Consider the following 20,265-nt stretch of genomic DNA (forward strand, 5'->3'; position numbering starts at 1 on the left):
TAGTATATTGCATGATGGCAAAAGTTTTCCTTCTCTTTAGGGTAGTATTTGTGAGGCAAGATGACCAAAAATAAATGAAAAATTGACCAATTCCAAGTTTATGACCTATCCATAGTTGAAATCCTAAAGCTATCAAACATCAATAATAGAATTTACAATGTAGAGTCAAATGATTTCATTTTCATGAGTAATACTCAGAATGGATTGGTTTGCAAGGACCATCATTTTGTAGCTTGGGCTCTTAGCCAACCAGTTTGGAATGGTGGCTCCATTCATGGGTGGTCCCATTTTATCAGCCTCTTGATGTGTTGACTTTCTTATTGATTTGGAATATTGTACAAAATTGAATGCATGGGAGTTTGAAGTTTGATTATCACCATTTTAATGCATTTTTGGTGCAAGAGAATTCCATTTTAACCACTTTTTTTTTATAAAATTATTAATATTTATTTTAAATAAGAGTTGGAAAAACTAATTAAACTCCATTGGAAGTTGGTGTGGAAATATCATCACACACGTTGCAATCAAGGGTAATAAAATATATCAACTTTTATCTCAAAATAAATCAAAATCATTTTAATTTTTTTTTAAATAATATTGATATATGATAGTAATGTATGTTAATTTTTTGAGTCATAAAAATAATAAAATAAGCCAAATAGAAACATAAAATCATACTCAACTTCAAAGAAATTTTGCTATCTCAAGTGTTGATCCAACCCGAGTCCAAAAAAGAAATAAATTAAAGAAAAACCAATAAATATACTCAAACTAAAATTGAAAACTGAGAACATGTCGGTTAAGTGTTTTCGAAAATAAATTTTAACTTATTTTTAATATCTTTAAATAAATTTTATAAATTATCGAGAAAACAAGTGAAGCCAATATAAAATAACTAAAAATTATTTTTTACAAATACTTTGTTTTATATTCTTAATAATAGAAAACAAAAATATAGTTTTCTGATTGTGTTTTTCTGTTTTTAAAACTAGTTGCAAAACAAATCTCAAGGGAAAATATTTTTTTTTTAAAAAAACAATCATTCAAGCTTTGGGTGAACTTCGCAAGTGTTTTTCAAAGTTGTAAAACAAAAATCATTTGAAAGTATTTTCCCACATAAATTATTATTACAAAACTAAAAGTATGTAAGGCAAAAAGAAAAGAAAATAAGAAAAGGTGTCTAAATTTAAACTTTTTTTACTTATTTTTTACAATAATCTCTCAAAAACCAGAGGGTTTCATGAAATTTATAGCTCTGTTTTTCTTTTCTATATACAATGAAAACAAAATTATACATAAAACATGAAAAACAAAAACAAAAACAAAAAAGGGGCGACGGGGAGAGGGATTCTCTACAACCTCTAGGCCACCACTTTCATGTTCGCCATCACCACAGCCATCAATTGACCTCCGGAATGCTCTGGAGGGCAGGCCGCCAGGAGCGTTGTTCGGTCTCGAACCGATCACTGACGTTCATGAGGTGTTGGAGGACCTGGTGCACCGTGAGCCCCTGTACGTCCACCTTACCCAACAACTCCTCCAACTGCTTCTTTGAGATCTTCACCTTCACCTCTGTCGTAGTTGAGGAGGAGGAAGAAGAAGAAGAAGAAGAGAAGCCTGGGTTTTCTTTAAGAAGAGAGTCTTTCTCCCCTTTCATGGCCTTGTCCGAGGAGATTTCATGATGGGTGTCGCCGGAAAAGTGGGTGGGCGGCGCCAGAGAGCCCCAGTCCTCGCCGGCCCACTGCATGGGAGGTTCGTGTCTGAGACAGTTGCCCATTTCTTACTGCTGTTGTTTGTTCTGAGTGTCTTTGATTTGGAGAAATGGAAGGAAAGAAGTTTTGGAGATGGGGGAGGTGGGGGGTATATATATATAATATAGAGGTAGGTTGCCAGGTGGGATGATAAGCCATCCTACCTGGCAGGCGATGGGGGATTTGACCTCATCCCACATCTCCTTTTGGGTTGTCTTCCAACTCACTCCATGTGAACATCCCTTGCTTTTTAGATCCATAATCTCTAGGGTTAGTGGCTTGGCTTGGCTCGGCTTATTATGGCAATGGATGGGTTTTTTAGGTTTGCCGTCACATCTCTCCTTCAATTAGGTAAGTTTAAAGTTAAATAATTTTTTGTTTTTAAAAATAAAAGGTTGTTTTAAAGATTTATAACATTATCTTATCATTATTATCTGAAAATAACTTTTAAAAATAAAATAAAATATAAAATAATTTTTAAAGAATAAGTAAAAATTATTTTCATCAATTTTTAAAAATAAAAGATAAATATGAGTTCGTTTAATTAAGTTATATAAAACTTGTTTTTAAAAATTATTTTTTAAATAAAAAAATAAAAAACAGTTACTAAAAACAAGTTTCATAAAACATGATCTAATAGGTTTTTATATATTTTCAAATTATTTAATTTTTATTAAAATAAATTAATAAGTAAATAAAGCAAGTTTAAAAGAATATATAAAAATAATTTTTTTTCTATTTATCATTTTCTTTCAAATTTGGAGAGCGGGCCCTACCCTTAATTTGTTTTCATTCAAGCTTATGGTAAAAGCCCTGGCTCATGGGGCTCGAGCCATGAGCTTTCCCAGGAGCCAAACAGATCCAGGTAGGCAAACCCCAAAAAAACCCAAACCCAAGTGGGAAAGGGGTTGAAGAAGGAATCTGATTTATTAAAGTAGGTGTGAAAGCACATCTCCAAACAGAATCTCGCACCGCTTCCCCTCTACTCTTTCCACGTGTGCTTCCATCATCATCACCCTAATGATATATACCCTATTTTATCCACAAGCCTTCATCCCATGTGCTCCACGACCACCTACACCTCACACGTGTGGCCATCCCTACCCAGCACTCCTGCCCGAGGTGCAGTTTTTTAATATTCATAAAGCATGGTTGGTGAGAGTCTAAGTTGGCTCCTACTAATCCCCACGTTCACCCCATGCTCGCAGCCCACCAAACTCTGCCACGTGGCTAGCATGTTATCGTCAATTCCAAGCTTATGATAACGTCCAACTAACAAAATCAACATTGATTGAGTCTCAACCCTAATAATGATCCACATAATTATAAATCTAAACTCATGTGTGTGAATTATTAGGAAAAAATCAAGGTAGCTATCTATCAAATTCTTGATTTCCATAATTGAAAGTGTAAAAAAAATTGACACCTGATTAATTATACTATTTTGTGAATACATAATTATCTTAAATGTATTGATTATTTTTTTTATTTTCCTATCACTCGAGTAAAATAAATATCTTGTTATTTCGATCTCTAGTAGACATCTTAATAGAATTCGAACTCAGATGAAATTTTGACTATTTGTCAAAATAAATAAATAAATAAATAACAAATGGATCTTGTACGATTCTTAAAACATTCTTTAAATTCTTCCACGTTTTGTAACCCTATTATTAAATGTTTTGAAACTTTTTAACAAATTATATTAATCTTTTAATAAAAAAAGGTATGATTGGTTTTAGAAATTTGCTTTTTGGCCATTATTTCCTATTTTAAAATTGCATGAATTGGAGAAGAGGGTTTGCGGCTTAGAAGTTTGAATGATGGAATAAGCATTGAATCATCCCATGCAAGCTTCCACACAATTTTCTTAAAAGTACAGCTAGAGAACACCCCTAGAATTCTTTCCTTTCTTCTTTCTCCTTTTCTATTCTGTTTGGGTCCAAATTCAAATAGTTGTATACATTCAAAGTTCAAACCAACCAAGCATATCCTCAATACTTTAATTATTGACTCAGCCACACCCAATTCATATTTTGGAGTTAGCATTTGGCCCATGCTCTAAACTTATAGCCCCCAAAATGGCTTGAAGGTGATGTCTTGTGGGGCTCTAAGTTTAATTTTGACATGCAACAACTCCCTATTGCTCAACCTCTAGCAGGATTATTTAGACTGGGTGGTGACAATGAGACTTGAATTCTTGTATATAATATTTTTATATATAGATGGATATATTTTAGGGTTTTCAAAGTTAATGGCTGAAAAGGTAAGATATTGGGTCAAGATAGCCATGGATTTAAGTAAAGGGATGAGTATGTCTATCAACTGCCCTAAGTGACTTCTCCAATTCATGACGGCCAAGTTGAGAAGCTGAGGAAAAGTCCATCTTTGTATGGTTGATTTGGAAAAATGGGGGCGCTGATCGTGTGTTGATAGGTAATGGCTTGTAAATGGTGACGAATGAGTGATGTTTGCAGAAAAGAAAAGGAAAAAGCCTCCATATGTGGATTTGATTGTGACATAGATTCTTACAGTATTATCAAATTTATTACGCAGGTTGGATAAGGATGTCTTCTGACATTGTGCACATATAATCACCAAAGTTCAATCGTGTAAATAATATTATCTACTTCGAGCTTAATGAACCGTCAATTATATATTTATTATTTACACGATTAAAAACCAATCATTATATATACAGGATGTCAAAAGACATTTTTATCAGATTTGCTTAATAATTTTAATAATAACGTCATCCATATATATATATATATATATATATATATATATATATATATATATATATATATATATATTTCTCTTATTTAATTTGGTATATCACAATCATTCCTCATGCATGCGCGATACTCTCGTCATATCCTATGAGATTATAAGATATTTCCGTTGTATCAAGGATTTTTTCTTTTATTTGATTTAGTATATCACAATCACCCTTCATATATTAAGGATTTTTTTTTCTCTTATTTGATTTGGTATATCACATTCATTCTTCATACATGCAAAATGTTTCCATTATATCCCATGAGATTGTAGAACGAAACAGACATACACTAGTTCTCAGGATTGGGGATTAACTTTGATGAAAACAAATGACTATACATGTTTTGAGAAGTCGTCGATCCGGCCCTTGTCCTAGTTTAAGAGTTCCATCAATTTTGAGGTCTTAAAATATCTAGTTTGAAAGAGTCTTGGGGGTATGTAACAAGCCTGTACCTTCTCCATAGAATTGTAAACATTAATACAAAATATTCAAAGTATATATGCATTCAAACAGGCTAAAAATTGATGTTATCATCATATATATCAGCATTTGACTAATCAAACATTCAATTAAGCTATTGAATCGCATCAAATTTTATGGGGTTGGAGTCAGCATTTCTGTCCCTTAGCAATGTGTCAACAATGGTGATGGTATTATTATATGGGGTTCGATGTTTTTCTTCATTTGACTTCATCATTTTATAACGTTTTCTGCATGTTGTCTCACTGTCGCTTGATCTGATGCACAAGAGCATCGATTATTCAACCCCCCTGGCTGCATCATATGCATCATATTAGAGCATTTGGTCATGATATTTGAATAGGTTTAATCCCTGGTTGAAGTCATAGCCAACTTGTACGTACAGCGAGTAAAAGTTCTTTTCTTGTGGTAATTGATTTCTAGACGTTGGCATCTTGGCAACGTTTCTATTGCTATAGCTTAAAGCCGGCAAATAAGTGGGCTTCTAGAGAAGGTCTTGGTTTGTATGTCTATATCTGAATGTAAAATCTACTTTGGTATATATATATGCCGTCAAAATTGCTGCGAAAAGTGGATAAAGTTAGCCGCTTTTTCGACATTGTGAAAATGGAAAGAGGAATGAAAGCAAATGAGAGAGATGCGAGGACTTTTCGTGTATGGGTGTGGAGTCTTGCTTCCCAACTGCCAAGAGGTGGGAATAGACGTGCGAGGGGATATGGTTGATTGAGATGTGAAGAAAAAAGAGTTACCCGGTGGAGTAAGAAGACTTGTGGTTCGGGTGTAGATTAGAAGAAAAGTACAAAAGACCTCGATGAAAATATAAAAAGTGAAAAATATAATTTGTTTTTTGAATTCAATAGTTGTATTTGTTTCTATCATTCATAATATTTTTTTTCATCGTATAACAAAATATTATGTCTTATATATATGTTGAGATAAACTTGATTAGTTGACCTATGTAAAAACTTTAAGTATATTTGTTTAATTTATTTCTATTTTCTTCAATTAATATGTCGACACGAGGAGAAAACAAAATATTTTAATGTGATTTGGTATTTAATATGATTTTTATGATCATCGAATGCATCAACACTTAATTAAAATCTATTATTCAAATGAACGAGTAGTACATTAACGAAACTTTCACTTTTCTCTCTATTACAATCGCATATTTAAAAAAAAAAAACACTCTAAATCATAAAAAAGTCAAATATATGATGGGTCAAAGTCATCATTTATCAAAAAATAAATAAAAATCAAAGGAGTTAGTTGATTGTCCAACTTGATCTTTGCGAGCTCAGTGGGAAACTCGACCCTGGATATTCTTTGTGAATGACAATAAAACTGATTCAGACTTGACATTTTGTTAATTGATCAATTAATACAATAATAGCAAAAAACAAATATGACATAATAAATATCCTAAAATTAACGAAAATAAATATTATTACCTAAATTAAGATAATCAAGTATTATTAATATTTGATTATTTTTTATTGATAGAAATATAAACCGGAAACATGGTGAAAATTCAGCCTGGAAAGGGCCGTGGCTCACAAGCTAGGCCCTCATCCCGCAACACTGTGTGCACAAATTAAGCCCACATACCCAGACGTATGAAGAGAAACATCACAAAAGCCCAGTAAACAATATCAAATGGGAGAGCCATTTACATTTTGTTGGGAATGCATGTCTTTGACTGGCTTGGACTAATAATAATGTTCCAACATTACTGCCCAAGGGGTTTGGATTCCTTTTGTCCTAACTGCAGAGCAATCTATTATGGTAGACATGAATGCTATTCCATATCTCTGTGGCCCCTGGCTTGCAATTATGATCAGAAGAAAAGAATGAACAAACCCCCAAGAAGAAACTGCTGAATCTCCTTAACCCACCAGCTATTTACTGTATTATTGATTTTTTTTTTTATAAGGTTAGTTTCTCCCATCTCAAAAATATCATTTTGTCTAAGTTTTAATATCACCTTTAAATTTTAAAATTTAATTTGAAAATTGATGATAATAATAATAATTATTATTATAATAATAATAAAACATTACTTGGATTTTATGGTTTTACCTTTTGATGATAAATTTAAGAATGTAATTTGAGTTGGTTGATTGGATTGATAGCTAACTTTAAGCTTGACTCGAATTAAGAAACGATAAATTTGAGTTCAACTCAATCTCATTTCTTTAAATTCAGGTTTATTGAGTTAAACTTAGGTAGCATAATTCAAAATTGATAAATACTATTTTTTTTAAAAAAATTGTAAATAATTTAAATAGTAAATAGGATAATACATATATATTTATAGGAAAAAAAAGTATACAATTTAATATAATTTGATATTTTTCTTACAAATCTAAAATAAATTAATATTATTATAATATATATATATATTATAATATATTGGATGAACGTTAAATCAGGTTTAAGTTAGATTTGAGTTATTTGAACCTTATTTCGAGTATAATTCAAATTAAGTTCAGATTGAAAAAACCTAACTTAAACCTAACATGAATATTGAAAATGATTGTCCAAACTTATCCAAATTAAGGATAATAATACAACGGGTTCGAAACAAGTCACTTTATCCCAATCCCATCATGTTTATTTATGTCTATTCTCATTCATGCCAATAATAATAATAATAATAATAATTAAAAAGGACATGATAGGTATAGAAAATTCTCATACCCGTCTCACCTATCCTCGTTTAAAAATTTTCAACTTTTTTTCAATTTTTTTATTTTTAAAACTTAAAATTTTATTAAAAATAAACATAATTTCTAAATAAAGAAATAGTATACATATTTATAATTTATTTGTATGAAAAGTAATCTTTTATTTATATTTAAAATGTTGAAAAATGAAAAAAAAATCAAATAAAATAATTTTTTATTTAAAATTATATATAATAGGGGCGTGACAAAGTAATACCCAAATTTGTCTTAAACTCATCTCCGATTTTTTAAATCTTTTCAAATTCACTCTAAATGTGTTTATTAATATCCCAAACTCTTCTCATTAAAAGAGGAATAGGTTAGGATGAGTACCAAAAAAAACCCGTGACATTGATATCTTTAATCCAGATATTAGGTTTAAATTTAATTGGACAATTATTAATAATTATTATTTTTCATCTCCTAGAGAATATTTGTAATGCTCCACCTATATTTCATTTTCATTGGTATCATTAAACACTAAAAAGAACAAACCAAAAAGGTGGGGTTAACGTCATTCAATAATCATCCCCAACAAGGCAATAATTAAAGAAGCTTCATGGGAATATTTGAGAAACTTTATTGGAGAGAAACTATTAATCCCCTCTTTAATGTGTTTAAGGTGCATAATTGAGCGAGTCTTCTCCACTTATTTTTGGGCTCATAAAGTTGGCAACATTGACTTCTTTGTCGTGGTTTGTGAAATTGATGCTGGCATTTGTTGGAACTTACATATATATATATTCGAAATTATCATTTGTGGACAAGTGGGTCCATCCTCTCCACTCCAAATGGTGGGTCTTTTTCACTACAAACATGCAAAGCCATGACATGACAAGACCATTTTCTCATGGCCTAAACCTACAAGATTGGTATTGATTGATGACTTTTCATAAGCCGGGCGTTATGATTCTTGAATACATATACCTTCTAAACTAGCTTCCATTCATTATACATATGCTAGTATGCCACTATACTGATATATATAACCCATTTTTAACCATACAATCGACATTTCTCTTCATCGTATAGATGTATCTTAAAATTATAAGTATTTATTAAGTTTAAAGCGGATAATATCTATATAAAAATGAATGAATTGTTATGAATGATATTAGAAGGATCATCGACTTTAATGTGTGAGATTCTATTTGTCTGATTTGCAATTCTATATATCACATGAACTATATATCTATATAGAAGGTAAATGTAATATCTCACATCGATTGTGAGAATAAAATTTTAACACTATATATATAGTAGATTTATCTTTATGATGTAGATGTATTTTAAAATTATGAGAATTCAGTGGACATAATAAATAATATCAGGTTTATGCAAGAGTAGTGTATTTTTCAATTTTTTTTTTATAAAAACACCATAACATAAAAAATAATTCTAAAATTATGACACTTTTTAATTTTGAGTATAATTCGTCTTTTGAAAAGACAAGTTCAATGTAAAAAGATATTGAACTCATCTTTTGAAAAAATGAGTTCAATATAAAAAGTTTTACAATAAAAAGGAACTCGTATTTTGAAAAAAAAACAAATTTAGTATAAAAACTTCATTTTTACAAAAAACAAGTTTAATATAAAAATAAAAGAAGTGATAAAAAGTATCGTATTTTTGTATTTGTTTTTTAAACAACTATATTTTAATAATATTCACTTAAAAGAACATTTTTTTATTAAAAAAATATCCAATAATATCTATATGAGAGGAAATAGATTATTATAACCTTATAATAAGATATGTAAAAAGATTAATATTTTAAAAATTCTACTTATTCAATCATAAATATCAATTTTTGCTATATATATATATATATTTAATTATTATAAAGATGGGATTTCTTTTACTATTAAAAAAAAGTGTTTTTTTATGTGTTATGATATAATCAATTATTGCATGAAAATGTAGACTACCTTTGATTAACAATGTACGAGAAGATATGATGTAAATATCCTACATGAAAATATATCGTATTTCAAAGTTCAATATTTGTTTAAAATAAAAATTATTTTATTTTAAAAATGGAATGTTTGCTTTAAAAACAAAATATGAAATATCTTTCATACTTAGTATTATTTAAAAATTATTCTACAACTTATCATTTAGTTACTAATTTTTTATTTTTTGGTTAATAATATTTCATGATTAAAGATTTATAATTTATAATTTTTTAATTAAAAATTTTCGTTTTAAAAAATAAGTTATATACAAAATAAAAAAAATTAATGTCACTTAATGACTTCAGTCATTAAGTAAATTGAGTATGTTTAATAAGATAACTTAATGAAATGACTGAAAATAAAAAAATAATTTTAAGTAATAATTGAAAACAATTAACTTATTATTAAGTTCTTACATTCATTTTACTTTTTAACCATTATTTGTCTGAGTTTTTTTTATTACTCTACAACCTTTATTATTATTTTATCTTATTTATCCTAATTCTAATTTATAAGAATAAATATGTCAATTTAATAATTTAGAATAACTTTTAAGTCAACTATTTAAGTGTAACTTAACTTAAAGTTATTAAATAATAAATATTAAATTTTACCAAACACTCCCTAATAAAATAACTTATTCTATCATTTTATATAAATATAATATATTATCTTTTTTCTTCTCGTCTCTCTATTGGGATTTTGTTTCTCATGGATCTTTGGTAACAAACCGAATATGTAATTGGTCCACATTCATTCTATCAATTTAGAAACAAGGATTAATGTTTGGAATCACGTTTGCATCATTACCCCCATATTCTATGCATGCTCATAGCAGACTTGGTGATGAAAAGTTTTTAAAAAGGGGCAGAGCACTAATGGGTCGGGTCCCTTAAGCCTTCAATCTCTTTTAGTCTTAAAAAATGTCATCTAAGAAGAGGTTAAGAAAGGTTTATAAACACATGAAACCTAAAAAATTTAAGACACTGTTTTTAACCTATAAGAATGACAATGACAGGAGGAACATATTTTCGATCTGTTTTCAATTCCGCTTATGATCTAATTACTAATTAAGAATTATTATGAACATGTTAAGATAATTTATGTCTATCAATCTCATTATATATTTAATCAATCAAACATTTTCTTATAAATATATTTCGAGGTGGACTAGTATGAGTCATCTCTTCGTTCACAAACGAACATGTCCTCTAAATCCTTTGTAATCCTCCTTAAGAAAATAGTGATGACAATGTCGGTAAGTCGGTGGAGTGAATCGAAAAGATTAATATTAGTGAATTTGATAGATTAATATGATAAGGTATCTACATTTTCTAGTTACATAGTAGAGATAGATCTAAGACTAACTCAGATGTATACGATTGAATAGTGTTTGGCTCACAAAACTAAGTGAAGGCCCCACAAATGGATCTAGAAATGCTACCAATATGGGCGTACATAAGACATGCGGCGCACCTATTTTGTCGCCACGTGGAAAGGATAAAACCGGCCACGTGGTGACTCCCTCGGATACCTTGGGTATCCCCACTAAATAATAATACACCAAATGAATACTTCTCTGAAACATGTTACAGTCGACAAACAATCCTCACAACTGGCAACACCACGCTCTCCCCAAGCGCGTGTTTAACAATAAGCCTATTAAATGAATACATGTTTTTAGTGGAAAAATTGGTATACGTGTTTACTCGTTTGAGTGTAAGTGTAGCCTCACCCTGCATACTTGATGAATCTTCATCCGTATTCCTATCACTTTCGTATAGTTATGGCTTATGGGATTGCAGGATTAAATAGATAAATATTTCTTATGAGATTGGATAGATAGTGTCTCATACTAAGTTCGGGATCGACTCTAACACTATCTAAACAACTCACTCCCGTCTTACGTAGATATTATGTCTTGAATAAATGCATCTTCATAATTTTAAAAAGAGTTTGTATAGTTAAAATAAAAATTTGCTATATATCTTATTTGTAAATACATTTAAAATTGCAATGACTCATTGAGTTAAAAATGGATAATATATATATAAAGGAGTAGATTATCACAAATTGTATCGAAGTCTTTAATTCTGGTGTAAGATTTTAAATGCGTGGTTTGATCAATTTCACAATCCCTTGAGATATAATAAGGATGTTATAACTATACAGAGTGTGATTATGATATCACACACCAAACAAGGGAAGTTGTTCATAGAATTATATATATGTAATATATTTATTTAAATCATATAAATGTGTGTTGAAACTGTAAAAGTCTATCGAGTTCAGAACAAATAATATTTGTATCAACTTCACGGTCTTATAAAACACAATAAGGAGATTAATGTATTTTCACGAGGATAATTATAATATTTTACAATGATTCTTTAGTTTTTATAGATGGTTTCTCATAGATTGGGGATAGGCAATATTTATACAAAAGGGAATAAAACGTTATAACAAGTATGACAAAAACAAAGAGTTTTACGTATTGTGTTTATTTTTCAAATATTTTATTAACTTTTATGAAAAATCTACTATTACTCCTATTATAATAGTCATCGATTTTTGAATAGCTTGTTGTCATTTTTAACAACTTAAAAATATTTTCAAGGTAAAACTTAATATTTATTACTTAATGACTCAAGTTGACTTTAAGCTAAATTATGCTTAAATTATTGATTTAAAACTTATTACTTAATTCTTATTTTAAATATTAAGGTTGTTTGAAAAAATTAACTTTAAATTTATTTTAAATTATCAAATTGACATATTTATCTTCATAAATTATAATTAAGGCAAAGGAAGTTGAGTAACAATAAGGGTCATGGAGTAATAAAAAGAAAAATTCATAGAGGTAATTATGGTAAATGATGATAAAAATGTAAAATGAAAATATGAACTTAAAAATAAATTAATTATTTTTATTTATTATTTAAAGATATTTTTAACTTTAAGTTATAGTATTAAGTTATTTTATTAAATATATTTAATTTATTTAATTATTTAAATTAAATTATTAAGCCATTTTAATTTATTAAATTAGTTTACCAAATAGCTATTGAACCAACGCCTTCATTCTTCAAATTTTTTGTCAAAAAACTATACTTTTAATCAAATATTATGAAAGAAAATTAAGAAAAGGGAAGGAGATAACATGGCATGTGATCATTTAAAGAGGGATATGGGGGGATAATGATGGTTCCAAGTCTAAGCTCTAATGGGTTGAATAAAGACCCTAAACCTAAGTAGACTTGCTACATAAAGGCATCGATATAGTGATGATGACTATGGTTTGAGGTGTAGCTCAATTCCCCAAGGAGATTTTTCAAGAAGTTTGGGATAGTTTGCTAGTGTTTTAAAAATCAATTCTCAATAACAATTGTTAATTATTGTAAAGAATAAAATTCTATTTGGGATATTAAATATACATATTTTTTCAATTTAATTTTTATAAAAGTATTCTATATATATAAAATTAAAATACTTTCAAATTATCTAAAATATATTTTCAAAAAATTGGTTTTCGTGAAAAATTTACCAAATATGTTTTCTAAGTTATATAATAGTTTTGTATTTAAAATTATTTTAAAAAATAATTACTACACACATTCTTAATTTACTATCGTGTTTGGTACTCGATTGGATACAACTTATGTTTTTTGTTTTTAAAATCAAAAGTTCTATGTAAAGTAGTAAAACATCTTGTATAAAAAAAATATATATAGATTTACCTTTATGTCTTTAAAAATTACTTTCAAAAAATTTTAAATTTGAGGTAGTAAAATTTTTTTTAATGCCTCAAATTTTTTAAACAATTTCTAAAATTATTATTTGTTCAATGTAAGCCTCTGAAAATTTTTGTATTTTATATAAAAGTTATTATTATTTTATGATTTTAAAAACAAAAAATAAGAAATATATTCAAACAAAAACTTAAAGAGTGTGTTTTTTTATCTTTTTGTCCAAAACAATTTGCTTTTAGATTTTATATTATTTGTTTTTCTATTTTTTCATGACTTATTGTAATTTTTTTTCTGGATAAAAAAATTCAAAGTATTTGATTTTTTTAAATAGAAAAAATAACATGTTGATTTTTCTTTATTTTTTAATACTTAATATAAATAAAATATTAAAAAAATAATCAACTTAATACTATTAAGCAGTATGTATTAATTAAAAATTAATAAATTTATCTTACATTAATATTAGTTATACTAATCGAAACTAGACGGTGGAAACATCTGTTAGAATTATGTTATAGAACATCTTAATTATCTATTTTTATTAGAAAATCACTAATATGATCTTTGAAAGTTAATCTCAAATTTGGATAATTTAATAGTCAAATGTTAGCTAAAGAAAATAACTTTATCTAGAAAGAATGCTAGCATCATAAGCAAGAGAAATTCTACAAAATTCAAACCTAACACCTCATAACATCATATGAATACCTATTAGTGGTTAAATCACTTAACTACTAAACAACTAGGGCTTCTAATTTAATCATCCAATTTGGTTGGACCCATGAATTTATGTGCACACAATCTCATTAGAAACATTATGAAAAAAAAATGTTTTCTTGATTATAACTAAAAGAAACTTGTTAGAATTTTCATACTTCTGTTTAGGCTTCTTTTATGAGACTCGATATTTAATATTTCTAATTTTATAAAAAACACGTATGTTATATATATAATGGTGTTATTTTCTGTAAGGAATAAATATAAAGATGAGAAGAAAAAAGGGTGAGAGTTCATGATTATATTATGAATCCAAAAATGGAATTATGTTATGAAATAATGAGTTCGAGAGACCACAATTTTTCAAGTGTAGGCTTTCATAAAAATTTTATCAAAAGAGTTTTCCTTTCTATCAATATTTTAGATTAAAGTATATTTTATGAAAAAAAAAAAAGAAGCCGAAGAAGTGACTCATCTTAACACGACATATGACTCTTACTAGCTCAGACTAGGGACATGAGGATAACGTTTAAGCGTAATTTTATCATGGGTTGAACAATAAAAACCTTAGGACGAAAACAAGAAGGGTGCTAAATGGAGGCAAAGATTGATAGGTTTTGAGAAGATAAAATGAATTTTAGAGGATATTGTTTTAGAAGTTAACCTTGAATCATGTTTAGGGTGTATTTTTTTTTTTTTTTTTTCATATTAGCAAGATAGTAATAACAATTGAGCATTAAAATGAATATTAGACTAACTCAAAGATAATAATAGATATATTTATAATATAAAATAGGTAATTTTCTATTATAAGTTACGTCAAACTTAATCGATCACTTTTTATAAAAAACATCATTAACTTACTCTTCGATAAAATATTTTTAATGTGTAAAAGAGTTTGGTTGATCATGCTTAAAGATTCAAAACAACTCATTAGTGGAATATTGGAAGCAAGAAAAGTAACTTTGAAAAAATCGACACTCATATGTTTATTGAAATATGTAGTTAATATGTCTCGAGTTCATGTCTTATTTGTAATTAAAATAAATTTACGGAGTTTTCCAAACTTCTTATTAAAATTGTTAATTTCTTAAAAAGAAAAATTATGACATATATGATGCTATTATTTGTAGGAAAAAAACTTAAAAGGGGGAAAAGGAATTCATAAACTTGGTGCGGATAAAAAAGGGGGTAATGATTCAAAATGCAAGAATAGTGAAGTGGAGCTAAGGAGTGTATTAAAAAAAACGACGCCGTTCCGATGTAATTGATTTTTTCCTTACCAAATTGCTAGCCTCGAAATCCAAGGGCCAATAATGTAATAGATACGTTGACCGTACATATATACGTGTCTGTCTGTATGAGTGGCAATATACGTCGTTTTCCGGAGAAAATCCCTGAAACACTCTCTCTCTCGGCGAGAAAGAGGAAACGAGTGCTGGACTTTCCGTCATTTTCTCACTACCCAAACATCTACCCCCACTGCCTTCGTCACAGCCCCTTTGCTCTCTTTTCATACTCTTTGGACTTGGTTTCCAAGCTCTCATGTCAGTGTCTCGCTGGAGACGATGAAGATCACAGCTACAACTGAGCTTCCGACGACCATTCCAGCGATTCTTTCATCTAGGGCTCGAAACGCATCGCCTGACTCAGATCTTATCTCGAAAAGGAGTTCCAGAAAACCTCCTCGCCGGAAAGCCAGAACCCCAGCTGGCGGGGCTCGGTTGAAGCGCGACGGAGCTGCGGGTGGGCGGCGAAGTAGGCCAGAAACGCCTCTTCTCCGGTGGAAGTTCGATGATATAGAGAGGGAGAAGGATGCGAATGTCTTGGATGTGGACGAGAAGATAGCGCCGGAGCACGGTCGGAGAAGTGGCCGGAAAGTGAGGAAGGGTAGGGAGGTGACGGTTTCGTCGAGAAGGCTCGCCTCCGGGCTGTGGCGGCTTCAACTTCCGGGGGTGGACGCCGCCCATGGCGGGAGATGGAGCCGACAAAAAAGTGAAGATCGGTTAGGGTTTGAGGTACTTCTCCTTCAAGTCTGTTCTCTAAAGATCTGTGCTTTTCATGTTTTGAAAATTCAGAATTTTGTGCTATCTAGGGTTTATTGACCACTCGGTATCTTCCTGCTCAATTCTCTGTTTGGCTGTGGGAAAACTGAGTAAAAGAAAAGAAAATAAAATGCTAAACACTAATCTATGTTCTTGTTTGGTTCTCTAGGGTTAACTGAGATGAATAGAGGTTTCTGCTTTCTGGCTGGGTCCCTGTCAACCCTAAGATTCGAACTTTACAATTTCCTTTCTTTTCTATCCTTTTCTCACTAACCAAACAAAGCAAAGCAAAGTGGGCATTTCTTAAAGCTTGAACATGTTTCTCTCAGATGGGCATACACTTCCTTCACTGAACTTTTAACTGAAAACTACTAATATCATCCTTTTGCAACCACACTTTCTTTATTAAACTTTATAGTATCTTGAATCTCTCTGTATCTATTTTTTCGGGTTTCTGAATTGTGATCCACTTCACAGTTCTTTCAGGTACCAATGCATCTGATATTTCCTCATGCTTTTTGGGTTATTTACTGTACATTGAAGAGTTATAGGTCTTGATCCAAGAGGCCTTATGCATTTTCTGGATGATCCTTTATTAGCAATTCTGTAAGTTAAAAACCTAGCTCATTGTTTGTTTACTTCCTTGCAGCCTGGCATCGACCGTGTCAGAACCCCATTTCCCTGTCAAAGCAATACTAAAGCATATGATTCTGAAGCTAAGGATCTGTTACAGAGTCCTCACTCCATGCACCATCACAAGAGTGGATTTCTGTGTAGAGTAAGTGTCTTCTCTGTGGCCCTTAACCATTTTACTGTTTCTAGCTGGCTGAATTGCATGAGCACTGAGGTGTATCATGTTGGAACTGAAAAATACTTACTGCCCCCATTTTATCTTGCAAGTGGGGTTCATGCAAAATCCGATCATTTGACAGGAACTATCTATGGAAATGCCTGCATCATGTAGTTGATTTTCTTTCATGAGATTGTTATTATGATGACGTATTAACTGAATTTGGATACCAAGTGTAGGGCATGGCTGGGCATCTGGATGCTACAATCATTTAATTCCCAGATATTATGGCACACAATGCATAACTAAATAACCTAATTTCCATTTATTTTTCATCCCCTACATCAAATTAAAGAAAATAACTACAATGAAAAGTATCTAACATGGTTACGTCACTCATGTCCATGCAATGAGGAATTAGATTACAGGAATAAGGTGCATTTGTTCTTGTTGTTGTTTGTTGAACACGCTGGTCAGCAAATATCCATATTCAAATCATTGTCATGTTGAATTCAGATTCCATGGTGTTTTGTCTCCTGCACATCTGAGCCTACCAGTTATGCATCTTGGCAAAGGGCACTTCCTTGTCCCTGAGACCTTGGATGGGTGATGTTTGACATAGGTACTTCACATTCTTTGAAGTGTCCACGTAACATAGTTGTTATGTAATGACCGAAACTATCCTGTTGTATTAGATGAAATATATCTGACAAATGGTCTGAGAAATGTTTGTGATGAGGAATTGTTAGTTACAAGCGTAAAAAGTTGCTTAGCCTGATTTCTAGCAATTATCTTTTGTTCATGGGTAATTCTGAGAGCATCTTGGCTTCAGACATCGACCAAAGTACAATACTTTCTTTTATTTTTGGTGTTTCACTCTAATTTGGTTCTTTTCTTATATTCTGTAGCTTGAACCTTCATTTCAATTTTCCAACTCCGCAATGGAAGGGGCAACAAAGTGGAACCCTGTCTGCTCAAAAACATCAGATGAGGTTCGACAGTTATATGGCCAAATGAAGCAGTTTGACCAGCAAGTTAGTGCTGTATCAGTGGTTTCTGCCCTTGAAGCAGAACTTGCGCAGGCTCGAGCCCGCATTGATGAACTTGAGGCAGAGCGACGGTCCTCCAAAAAGAAACTCGAGCACTTCTTGAAAAAAGTCAGTGAGGAAAGAGCCTCATGGCGGAGAAGGGAACATGAGAAGATACGTGCAATTATTGATGATGTCAAAACTGACTTGAACCGAGAAAGGAAAAATCGCCAAAGGATAGAACTTATTAATTCCAAGTTGGTCAATGAGCTGTCTGATGTGAAGTTATCAGCCAAGCGGTTTATGCAGGACTATGAAAAAGAGAGGAAAGACAGGGAAGTACTAGAGGAGGTATGCGATGAGCTTGCTAAGGAAATCGGAGACGACAAGGCTGAAGCTGAATCATTAAAGAGGGAATCAATGAAACTCAGGGATGAAATGGAAGAGGAGAGGAAGATGTTGCAGATGGCTGAGGTCTGGCGTGAAGAGCGTGTGCAGATGAAGTTGGTGGCTGCTAAGGTGGCACTTGAAGAGAAGTATGCTCAGATGAACAAGGTCATGGCAGATATAGCAGCTTTTCTAAGGTCAAAAGGTGCAAATCCAGATGTGAAGGAGATGAAAGAAGTAGAGTCACTTTGTGAAGCTGCTGCTGCAGTGAATATTCAAGATGTCAAGGAGTTTACTTATGTGCCCCCAAATCCAGATGATATTTTCTCCATTTTAGAAGAGGTTAACTTTGGTGAACCCAACGAGAGAGAAATTGAAGCCTGTGCTGCTTATAGTCCTGCCAGCCATGCTTCCAAAATTCATACTGTGAGTCCTGAAATTAATATGGTCAAGAAAGATGACATTAGGAGGCATTCTAATGCATTTTCGGAAGAGAATGGTGATATAGAAGAAGATGAGAGTGGGTGGGAAACTGTGAGCCATGCTGAGGATCAGGGCTCAAGTTATTCACCTGGAGGAAGTGATCCATCTGTCCACAAGTTTCGCCAAGACAGTAATGCATCAGGAAGTGGAACAGATTGGGAAGAAAATGCAGATGAGGAAACGCCAATTACCGAAATCAGTGAAGTCCGTTCAGTGCCTATGAAGCAATTGAAGAAGGGCTCATCAATATCCAGGCTTTGGAAATCATGCCCAAATAATGGTGAAAACTACAAGATAATCTCAGTAGTAGAGGGAATGAATGGAAGGCTTTCAAATGGAAGGATTTCTAGTGCAGGTATCATGTCTCCAGATCGAGGGTCAGGTAAAGGTGGTCTTAGCCCTCCCGATCTGGCAGGCCAGTGGAGCTCGCCTGATTCAGGGAATCCTCACGTAAACCGAGGAATGAAAGGGTGCATTGAATGGCCTCGTGGCGCCCAGAAGAACAGTTTGAAGGCAAAGCTTTTGGAGGCAAGAATGGAAAGTCAAAAGATCCAATTACGCCAGGTTCTTAAACAGAAGATTTAAATGTGGCAAGTTATCAATGTCCAATCCTGCTCATCAAAGCTACTGATAAAACTGGATGGAAGTAAGTAGTTTCATTTCAAAGCTTCTGAGATACCTCTCTTCTGCCTGTTGAAACTACATTGAAGATTATTAGTGAAGAGAACATGTGAATAAAAATACACATGATTGGCACACATTGGACTAGCAACATTTGCTGGTTCTCCAGATTTAGAGTTACATCGTATCTCCGCTGCTGACATCTTGGAAATAATAATGTTGGATGGATAAGCTGGGTATCATCTTCTATCGGGGTATAGCAATCAATCCCCTTAGCAACTAGTAAATCAAAATGCAAGTTATGCTGTTATTACTATATCATGTAGCCAAGTCTGAAGATCCCATGTAGAGACAAAATTCATGGTGGAGATAATGATACCATCCTTTCTGTGTTTATTTATGAGATATATTTCTGTCTGAAACTTCTTGATAAAGTTTTATCCCATCTTGCTGACACATGATTTTTAGGTGTTTTGTACATATCAGGTGCAAAATCAGATTGGGTTTGTCTCTTTTGTTGGAAATAATTAGGCTTTTAACGTGAAAACACTTGTATGCAGTCTCCTCCATAGCCTGGCTACAGCTCAAGCAACCAATAAAGGGGAAAGCTTTGCTGCAGGTAGGCCACAGCTGTGCAATCTGCCAGTCCAAAACGCTCTTACATGGCACTATAACGCTCCAACCTTCAATTCAAATTTCAAATTTCTGCAAAACAAATTTCACAACCATCCAAAGTAAGGGTTTCAAACCC

General features: G+C 31.5%; 2 protein-coding genes across 2 annotated transcripts; one reads left to right on the forward strand and one right to left on the reverse strand.

Annotated features, from left to right (window-relative positions):
- Positions 1–1,158: 1,158 nt before the first annotated feature.
- On the reverse strand, positions 1,159–1,851 carry LOC100260689 (uncharacterized). Its single transcript, XM_002278184.5, has one exon. It carries the CDS (start codon positions 1,775–1,777, stop codon positions 1,400–1,402), a length of 378 nt encoding a protein of 125 aa, XP_002278220.1. The 5' UTR covers positions 1,778–1,851; the 3' UTR covers positions 1,159–1,399.
- A 13,678-nt stretch (positions 1,852–15,529) lies between these two features.
- On the forward strand, positions 15,530–19,948 carry LOC100255542 (uncharacterized). Its single transcript, XM_002280300.4, has 3 exons — positions 15,530–16,178; positions 16,855–16,983; positions 17,904–19,948. Exons 1-3 carry the CDS (start codon positions 15,729–15,731, stop codon positions 19,476–19,478), a joined length of 2,154 nt encoding a protein of 717 aa, XP_002280336.1. The 5' UTR covers positions 15,530–15,728; the 3' UTR covers positions 19,479–19,948.
- Positions 19,949–20,265: the final 317 nt, after the last annotated feature.

Source organism: Vitis vinifera, chromosome 19 (assembly GCF_030704535.1).
Source record: "Vitis vinifera cultivar Pinot Noir 40024 chromosome 19, ASM3070453v1".
Lineage (NCBI taxonomy): Eukaryota > Viridiplantae > Streptophyta > Magnoliopsida > Vitales > Vitaceae > Vitis > Vitis vinifera.

What these genes read in the sequence shown, in the direction of transcription:
- LOC100260689 (XM_002278184.5), bottom strand. Translation starts at nt 1,777, where the DNA reads ATGGGCAACTGTCTCAGACACGAACCTCCCATGCAGTGGGCCGGCGAG.
- LOC100255542 (XM_002280300.4), top strand. Translation starts at nt 15,729, where the DNA reads ATGAAGATCACAGCTACAACTGAGCTTCCGACGACCATTCCAGCGATT. An exon ending in AAGATCGGTTAGGGTTTGAG is followed by an intron (nt 16,179 to 16,854) that starts GTACTTCTCCTT and finishes ACTTCCTTGCAG; the next exon opens with CCTGGCATCGACCGTGTCAG. An exon ending in AGAGTGGATTTCTGTGTAGA is followed by an intron (nt 16,984 to 17,903) that starts GTAAGTGTCTTC and finishes TATATTCTGTAG; the next exon opens with CTTGAACCTTCATTTCAATT.